At 36.5% G+C, this 9820-nt stretch overlaps 1 protein-coding gene across 6 annotated transcripts; it reads right to left on the bottom strand.

Annotated features, from left to right (window-relative positions):
- Positions 1–2426: 2426 nt before the first annotated feature.
- On the bottom strand, positions 2427–9149 carry LOC107863693 (glycine-rich RNA-binding protein RZ1B). 6 transcript variants are annotated; one of them, XM_016709760.2, is made up of 4 exons: positions 8817–9049; positions 6132–6598; positions 3245–3723; positions 2427–3016 (listed from the first exon to the last, which is right to left on the bottom strand). In XM_016709760.2, the coding sequence occupies exons 2-4, from the start codon at positions 6168–6170 to the stop codon at positions 2782–2784; spliced, it is 753 nt and encodes a 250-aa protein (XP_016565246.1). In that variant the 5' UTR covers positions 6171–6598; positions 8817–9049; the 3' UTR covers positions 2427–2781. The 6 variants fall into 6 exon arrangements, with proteins under 6 accessions (XP_016565246.1, XP_047264287.1, XP_016565244.1 ...); XM_047408331.1 differs by having other exon boundaries at positions 6132–7013; XM_016709758.2 differs by lacking the exon at positions 6132–6598 and having other exon boundaries at positions 8817–9149.
- Positions 9150–9820: the final 671 nt, after the last annotated feature.

Genomic DNA, 9820 nt, shown 5'->3' on the forward strand with positions numbered 1-9820 from the left:
ATGCCGTCTTACTTCTGGGATTTGTGGACTCAATCATGTAACGGTAGGCATCCAGAGTTGCATACCAATGCTCGAGTGTCCCCCTAACCAAGTCCTTGGCAATACCCATGGTCGTATATATCTTCCAATAACTGACCAGGACACCCAATTCCGTAAGGAGTTGATTGGCCATAACCCTTGTTGTAGGGCCTTTGCCATTGGGGAAACTACTCCTGAAATATTCACCGAGGACCTTTGCTGTGGCGTGAGGATTTTGGCCTGAGATGTGCTCCGAACCACATGTGTAATGCTTTTCATGTTTATGAATGATGAATCTGTCAGAACTTGCGTACTTCACCGCTCTCAACCATCACTTGCAGTTCGAATTAGCAAAGATACTGCTCGAATTAATCACCTTCTTTATTTTGAAATATTTTTTCAAGCAAGAAATAAACAAAGTGTTAGTTAGTTCATTCTTGTCCTTGAATGACATTCCAATAAAAAAGTCAGTCCCGTCGTCTTGAAGATTTCCAGACTGTGTCAATTGAGAAAAACTGCAGATCGTATTGGTCACATCAACGGGCGTAGGTGTTTGATCATCATCTGGAATATTCATGTCTAGATCATCCAACCTATCATCAAAGATGTCTTGTTGTTGTTCTTCTTCTATGTTCTGGTTCTCATTCTCTCTGGTTTTTTCAACCACGTACACCCTCAACACCTGCATGGATGAATCACTAAGATAAGCACGCAACCAAACCTGATCGGTTATCTTGAAAGGTAGTACCCTCTGATTTTCAAAGGAGTTGTGCATGTAAGTGATGATGAGTTCTTCCGATTGAAAATTCAGTCCACAATAACTGATGATTAAGTTTACAAAATCATCATACGAAACATCACTTTGGACTGTCATAGCTATCGTCTCTAGCATTTCACCCTCGTTCCAACGCCATACATATCGATTGCTCTTCTCAATCCATTGACCATGACAATCCACCTCTATTGTTATTGATCCCTCCATTAGCAGTACCAAAATAAAGTTATTTCTTAAAAAAAGTTAATAGTGATTTCATAATGCCGTAAATGAATCCCAACAGATGTGTAATCAGTCGCAACAAATTACTTACCTGTTGGGATTCATGTTACGCTCCTAAAGCTGATTTCAACAGATGAGTCATCTGTTGTAACAAGTGAATCATATGTTGCAACAGACTATATATCTGTTGGGATTGATGTTACAGTACTAAGGCACCTTTGAAGCTGATTCCAACAGATGAGTGACATGTTGCAACAGATAATTAACCTTCTGTGACATATGACTTACCTGTTGCAACAGACGACGATCTGTTGGAATCGAGGTCAGGTTATATCACAATAGGTTACTAATATGTTGCAACAGATATTTACCGTCTGTTGGAATCGAGTTAAGTTTCTGTTACAACAAGTTAATAATCTGTTGCAATAGATACTTACCCTGTTGCAACAGAAAACACGTCTGGTTGAATCGAGTTCAGGTTCTGTTGCAACAGGTTTATGATATGTTGCAACAGATATTTACTACGTTGCACCAAATAACTAATTTGTTTAAACAGATAAATCATCTGTTGCAACAGATATTCCATCTGTTCAATTCATGTTATGGCATATAGAACCATAAACATGAATCCAACATATCAGTTTTCCGTTGAAACGATATCTCATCTGTCGTAACAGATGATTTATCTGTTTAAACAGATAGCTCTTATGTTGGATTCATGATCGGGTTCTATCCATTATTGGAAAAACAACACAATAGCATTACCCAAATGAAAAATTTAACTAAATATCATGATTTGACTTACCAAAGTCTCCTATGAAGTAATGCCAAAGTAGAAAGTGATGTACGAAACAAGATTTGACCTAATAAATTGGTCAAATAGCAACAGTAGCGATACAACAACAACAACAATAACAATGGTCAACAAGAAGAAGATGAAGATGATAATGAAGTAGAAGATGATGATAATGAAGCAGAAGATGATGAATAAAGCAGTAACAATAATGAACAACGAAAATCGCTAAGAGAGAGAAAACAACAATGGATGAGAAGAGAGAGAAAGACATCTTTTTTTCCCTCCATTTTCCGTTTTATTAGGTAAACATTTAAATCAAAATGTAAATTTAAAAACTTGAGAGTTATTCTCAAACTTACCAAACTTTTTTAATCCATAATAAAGTAATTGTCACTTCCACTCAATCATTAAGACTTGTGTCACCTACTTTTCATTTTAAAAGTCTTTTGTTACCTACAACCCAAACCCACCACGACACTACTAGTAAATTTAACATAATAGTTAGACCTCTGTTTATCAAGTTTTAAACACATTCAACTAACATGCCTAATTTTTGCTGATCCATTTGACAAATTTAAAAACGTTATTTCTAGCTGAAATGTTGGCATCACGAGCTGACTAAATAATGCTCCATTTATTTGCAGTTGAGAGAAACGAAATGCACGATTTCTTACAAAATTGTAGAGGCGACGAGAGAATGATTTGAGTTACAAGCGACCTTAATGCATTCAAGCTCCTTTTATAAAGCATAAAAACAAAACCAAAAGACATTAAAGATACATTAAAGATGCCCCTACTGTTTTACCAGGAACAAACATAGCTCTGCAACGTCCCTACTAATTTACTCTTGTTTCTACTAGCTGCTTCCAAACAAGACGGCATGCATTTATCCTAGCGTTCTCCGCAACACAATACTACCACAGAGATCAACTAAAATTCAACATCTTCCACATGTATGTGCTTATTCATCTCAGTAACGGTCGAAGGAAGGTGGGCGTCTGCCCCTTCGAGGGCGATCATAAGGTCCAGCTCTATCTCTGTAGCTTCTTCCCTCATAACATGCTGCCCCTCCAGCTTCATATCTGTCACCCACATCTCTCATGCTTACATCTCTGCCGAACCCTCTTTCTTTGCCATAGCCATTCTGAGGGTAGTGGTCGGATCCCCCATGCCTGTTGCCCAAGCAATCACCACTAGGAGGGTACCTAGTCACAATGTAAGTTATTTTGGTGAGACAACTAATTTAACAAGAAATGAAGGGGAGGTGGGGGGGGGGGGGGTGGATTAAAAAGCAGCAGCACCTCAAACAATTACTCCATTACTTTTTCGGGGAGTTGGGGGTTAAAACCTGAAAGCTAAGCTGGCTTGCTAGCAAACTTGCAGTGAAAATTGTGATACCACTGCATTTTATTGTCAGTTCCTTTAAAATATACCTGTTACTAGTGTATCGATCACAGATCCCATATCTGTTGTCATAGCGCTCCCTATCAGCATAGTTCCCTCTATCATATCGGTCATCCACGTACCTATCACGGTCACTTCCAGACATATTTCCACATGCATCACCATGCCTAGAACGAGGTGGGGGTATTAGCGGTTGAGCACCCCGGCCACCTTTTAATGGACATTCTCTGGCCCAATGGCCAGGACGACCACAGCTGAAGCAAGTGTCCTGCCTAACTGACCTATTATCCCCACCATAGCTTGCCCTGCCACCTGATAAGTAACCTCCACCATAGCCATGGTCAGGATCCTCACTTCCAATCTTTGGTTGGGCCTTGTTCACTGATATCAACCTATCACCAACCTCCGCACCATCCATTTCTCTTATAGCATCCTCCATTGTTCGACGGTCTGCAAATGTTAAGAACCCAAAGCCACGAGGGCGGCCTGTGTCTCTTTCCAGCATAACCTACAGGACAAAAAGCTCAGAAACTAGTGCCAGAAAACATAGATCAAACAGAAGAGCCGAGCTCTTCAAACCCCATGATAACATACAAATGTGTTTAGTCAAACTGATGTGAGCATTATATTGCCAGGATATTATCATTTACTCTTTTCACCAAATATCAAAGGGGAGCCTTGGAGTAACTGGTAAAGTTGCTGCCATGTGACCAGGAGGGTAAGGGGTTCAAGCCTTGAAAATAGCCGCGGGAAGAAATGCAAGGTAAGGCAGCGTACAATACACCATTGTGGTGGGTCCCTTCCCTGGACCATGCGCATAGAGAGCTTTAGTTCACCGGGCTTCCCCTTTTTTTTTCCTTTTCACCGAATATCTGGAGCATCAAATGGAAAAATTATATATCTGAAAGACCAGAAACGTTTTGAGCTCCTTAATTTTAATACTAGTAGAAATTGTTCAACTAAGTTTGGGATTGAGGCATAGCTAATAGATTGTGGATTAATACATGTATAATGGAAGCTGTCTCAATCAGCATAACAAGATAGCTTCCTTTCAGAATGATACTGAGAAAAAAGCTGCGCAACCAGTCAATTTGAACAGTGGAACTCAAATTCTGAGGAAAAATATTGCTCAACCCAGGCAATTTAAACAATGGGAATTCAAATCTTATTACACTGGACCATCACCAAAACACAGAAAAGAAGAGGCAGTATCACAACCTTATTACTTCCCATCCATATCCACAAAATAATAACCTATATCCTACACAAATATATCAAGGCATGATTGGACAAAGATAATTGAAGAAATCAAAATAACCTATATCCTACACAAATATATCAAGGCATGATTGGACCAAGATAATTGAAGAAATCAAAATAGAACGCTATTCAAAGACTGTCATCTGAGTTGATAAATAGGAACGAAACACTAAGAATGACACAACTTTCAAGGCTTTAGAATGGTTCATGTTGGGGGCCATCATAATTAGTATCAAAATATTAGTCTTGCTACAAAAAGAAAAAGGAAGGCACACTATATTATTCCTTTGCAAGGTTCTATTCTCAAGTCCCTTCATTTCCACTCATGCTTCAATTATCATTTCGTAATCTGAAGGCATTGACAAATTTCACAGTTTTTTGTTTGCACGAAAGAGAATAATTGACTTCCCAGACCCCAGGTAAATTTTGCAGATTTCTTTTGATACACGTATACGATTTACCTCATCCCTAGTGGATGAGCAAGTTTTTCAGATTTTTTCCATTGCTACAAAATCCTTAATCCTTAATAAATTATGGCCTTTTCTTGTGACCAAGAAAAGGCCATAATTAAAGAAATCCTTGTGGCTAAGGCCATAATTAAAGAAATCCTTGTGGCTTCTCCTTATGACCGAGAAATTTGTCTGGACCTCCACTGAGGACCAACGGTACCCTTCGATACTCGGAGAAAATTGGCCTGCCCTTCCAACCTACTCCATTTAAATACCCGGCTTAGTTCGCATGGTGCAGAGCGACCTGTGACCTAAGTCACCAGTCCCAGCCCTTGGGGCATCCTTATATTATGAGTTTTCATTTGTAATATTGATACCTATATTTTTGGCGAGGTAGAAATGTTGCAGATGATTTAGATCATGTATTGAGATTCCTCGAGTCCTTGCATATATTTTTTTTAACTTAAACTTCGTCATTGATCATTGATGTGTAAAAAGGTACAGATTGAGTTTAACATCCCAAACTTTTACATGATCTTTGACAGAAGAGGGGAGTCTATCGTAACCAAAAAGTTTGGCCACTTCTAATCCTATATTTAAAGGATCAATGGGGGTTGTAGATGTAGTTGGCATTGTTAATTGATGCAAAAGATTCCTTACATATAAAAGACATAAAGTCATTGATACTTTTGTAGGATCCTACAACCTTCTTGGGCCTGAAACATCAGCAAAATTATTTTGGCTTATAAAGAAATACTTTCTACAATTCATCCAAAAAGCTTAGTCTATGATGATCCCTTCCCCCTCCCACCCCACAAACAGACCAAATAGAAGGTATTATGAGTGAACAGAGTTGAGCATTCTCATTAATTCTACTGGATATAAGACTTATGCTATCAGGTAGCACCTCGGTTCTTGGTTTTGCTTGGGCAGTTTAGCATTCCAACTTCAAAAAGACTTTTTTAACTTACTTCATGATAGGGACTTCAGGTCTCAAGTCAAATTCCAATTTTGTAACTGTGCGTGCAACAATGGCACTAATGGTAGACAATTAAAATAAAGTGGATAAATCAACTGCCACACATTTTTTTTATCACATTACCAAAATGAGAATGGAGGATCTTGAAGCAACATATTTTGAGCAAGGTCTAGGAATATAGAAGTAATTAAGGATGATAATACATTTAAAACAGCAAAGGAGTCTTACTTGGGCAGCAGAATCTGCACTCCTGCAGATTTCAGTCATCTGGGCCCATTAGGTTGACTCAGATCAAATGTACCCAATGAAGTCGATACCATTAACAGCAAACATAAAACAACAAATATGAGCGCATTCTAACATCTCGAGTAATTCTTGATGATGCCAAATGATCTGATTTAAAGTTATATACTTTCCTTCACTTGCTTCAACCAACTAATGAGTTCCGAGTAAATATATGGCAGAAGTATATCTAAGCCATAGGTGATTGATCATACTCAGAAAAGCTCACATCTGCAAGATACCTTTTTGAGGAGCTCTCCGTGTTAGATTTCCCACAAACATTTAATATGCAGCTACCTTTCCCAGCATCAATTCAACTAATCTATGTTATGAACATCCACCAACTAGGGAACATTTTAGCTTCCCCCTCTTCAACTGTTGACTAGAAAGCCATCAAAGATGGTGAAGCCAACCTTCAAAATTTTAATCCAGCTTCAGCATAAAAATGCAATGCAAAGGAAATGGACAACTAATATGCCAAAGAACTAATCTAAGCAAATATATCATCGACCATAAAATCTGAAAATTAACTTCTTCATCGTTTTCACTAGGTTGTTTGAAGAACTCATACTCTTCTGCTTCAGAAGTATGTCCTCTTCTGATGGTCCAAAGTACAAAAGACCTCAAAAAACTGAAGCGACAATCCAACATTCAAATAAGTAGAGCAAGCTATCTACATCTTATGGCTTTCCCAAAGGTCAAGAATCAAATTCCCTCTTGACCGTGGCACATGTTTAGAGAATCAGTGTGTTTCATAAGTGCCCCCCATAGCTTCAAAATTTTTGTTCACCGATTCTTCTTCAAACAAACTCAAAAAGAATGCATAGCCTACGAACAACCAAACATAAGGAAGTGAAATGGATATCCTCATAGAAAGCTAGATTTCTTAATATTTTCATAGCATCTAAAGCAGAAGCACGAAGCCGTTTATGTTTCTCCTGTGAACTTCATGCACCAGATCTTGTGCAGCTTAGAGTCCAAAGAAATTATTGATGGGACAAAATCCAAGGCGCTCAGAGATCACTAATTAGAAAATAAACAGCAAAAATCAACATAAACAGCAAAAATCAACTTAAAAAAAGAAAATGATACTTCCATGTTCCTGCCAAAGCATTTAAATAATCATGTCTGTCATCTGGTCCCTCAAACTAGAGAATATGGCACCCAACTTCTATAAGAAGAACAGACGACATTTTCCAAAACAGATTCATATTGAAGGATGCCAAAACCCAGAGGTCCATTCTCTGAAGCTGTCTGCCAACTCAACTGAAAGAAATGTTTGAACTGGAGACTGAGGTTAGTTTATGCATTTGACGTTCATCAATTGATGGAATCTTTTCAGTAGGAAAGTTCACACCAGGACTTTCTTAATAGAGAAAGAACCCATACCCTGCTTCTAAAAGCAAAAAATGCATGGCCGCATGCCACTGATACACATAACTGAAGCACCTTACATCTAAAGTTATTTATACCTTCTCTATTCCCACATTTGATGCATCTCACAAGGTAAACAGATTTACAGGACAATAATGTAAGATGACTGTTATGCATCTAACTAAGAATGAAGAATGTCTTCAATCCAAGGCCGACATCCAGATGACGCAATGAAGTCTGGGAAGAGAAATGATTTTAATAATTCAAACATTTTATTGCAAAAGAACACAATTTATGAATCGCTGCAATCCACAACAAAGAACACACTTCCAAACAAGTTATTTCTAAAATTGAATCTGATCTCAATTCAACTACTTTCAAATGTTTCTTCAAAGGAAACCACCGTCCACTGTTAAATGGAATTAAAAATCAACTGCCTTTTTTGAATAGTCTAGCGAGTGAATTCAAAAACAAGCCGTTGAACAGATTCTCGTATCTGAAATGATGCACTCCCGCAAACTTTTCATATCCCAATGAACTAACAACTTCCTCATACTAATCCATTTAAGGCATTTCAAATCTATAAACAGCTTGATCCACAGAAAATTGAGGAAAGTTATCAGTACGTAATCAAATCGGAAAAAATATAGAATATAACAAGATTATAGTTCTCAACATCAGGAAAATCAAAAGGAAATGAAGAAAAAAGGAATAAAACACAAAAACAGTTTGATTCATGGTTAATCTTTAAAATGTTTCCATTGCTTAAGCAGACGTATACCTCACCAAAAAGTCAAGACATTCAAAGAAGAAGCTACAAGGAGTAACCTGCAATCTGTTGCATGACTATTATCAAATGAAGATAAAGAAGCACCAATTAGGCATCGATGGTACAGAAGTCTGTTTTATATACTGTTGTTATTTGTTAATAATATGTTGTCTCAATATAATTAAAGCCAATTAAATCATATGAAGAAAATGAAATCGATGATTTTTTTGAAATATGATGAACTTACTTATAATCAAGAAAAAATGCATCATATACTTGCTACAACAAAAATTCAATAAATTTAAAACTCATTATCAAGCATGACCGCTTACAATCATCCTCAAAAAAATTCAAAAAACCTAAGATATTTTTTTTCATATAATCAAATATATGAAGGATACCTAACATCAATTACCAGTAGTAGTTTTCAAAATCAGACAACAAACTCATTGGAAGAAGAAAGAGAAAATACACGCGAAATAGATTACCTGACAATCGAGAATTTTACCGAAAGGGCTAAAGGCATCTTCGAGCTGACGTTCAGTTACGTCCCAAGATAACCCACCAACAAAAATTCGATAACCTTGCACTTCCCCTAACATCGTTTTGATACTCTAAAATAGAAAAAGCACTCACACCAAATTCTGTCGGAGATTCAGTGGAAAATAAACGCTCTCTTCTACCAAACCTCAGCTGTTCGTTTAATCTTTTACCTCCTCTTACCCTTGTGTGTTCACTTCAATTAATAAAAACGAAAATGGTCTATTACCTCATATCTTTAATTGAAATTTTAATTATACGTGATCATTACCTGATCTATTTTTTTTATATATTTATTACCTTAAATGTTGACTTGTCAATATAAACCAAATAATATAACATTCGTGTATTTCACGCATTTAATCCATGCCTAAACAAAACAAAATATTTCTTTCACACTTTCATTTTCATCTTTCTCTCTCATCTCTTTCTCTCTAAACCTTTTCATCTTCCTCTCTCTTCTATCTCCTTTTTAAATCGCGATTTCATCTATTTTTTGAGGAGATTTTTATTCTAATCAAAACATTTTGGCTGTAGATTTTCAAAGAATAATCTTATTGTTGTTATAAGGTGTGTCTTTTTTCCTAAACTGAAAAAATTAAATTAACGTTTTTAGCTAATCTCTAAATTTAAAAATTAATTGAGTGAAATTAACTGGTTCTTTCTATTATTACGTTGTCTAATTGTTCGATTAAAAGCATGATCAGTTCATAAGTAAATTTTTTGTTGATTGTTTAAGTGGGTTTATTAGAAATTAGGATTTTTCTCCGATTTGTTGTTAATATGAAAATTTAAAAAATAAAGTATGTTTAATAGCATGTGCGTGTTAATATGTTGTTAGTTTGAGTGATTTTTCTCAAAATTGAGTTAAAATTAATTAGGGTTTTATGCTAAACCCCAAAATTAAAAATTGATTGAGTAACATTAAGTTGTGGTTTTTGCTATTATGTTG

The sequence above is a fragment of the Capsicum annuum genome, chromosome 3, assembly GCF_002878395.1.
Source record: "Capsicum annuum cultivar UCD-10X-F1 chromosome 3, UCD10Xv1.1, whole genome shotgun sequence".
Classification (NCBI taxonomy): domain Eukaryota; kingdom Viridiplantae; phylum Streptophyta; class Magnoliopsida; order Solanales; family Solanaceae; genus Capsicum; species Capsicum annuum.

What these genes read in the sequence shown, in the direction of transcription:
- LOC107863693 (XM_016709758.2), bottom strand. Translation starts at nt 8,930, where the DNA reads ATGTTAGGGGAAGTGCAAGGTTATCGAATTTTTGTTGGTGGGTTATCT. An exon ending in GTAAAATTCTCGATTGTCAG is followed by an intron (nt 3,724 to 8,816) that starts GTAATCTATTTC and finishes TTTGTCCTGTAG; the next exon opens with GTTATGCTGGAAAGAGACAC. An exon ending in GATCGATACACTAGTAACAG is followed by an intron (nt 3,017 to 3,244) that starts GTATATTTTAAA and finishes CATTGTGACTAG; the next exon opens with GTACCCTCCTAGTGGTGATT.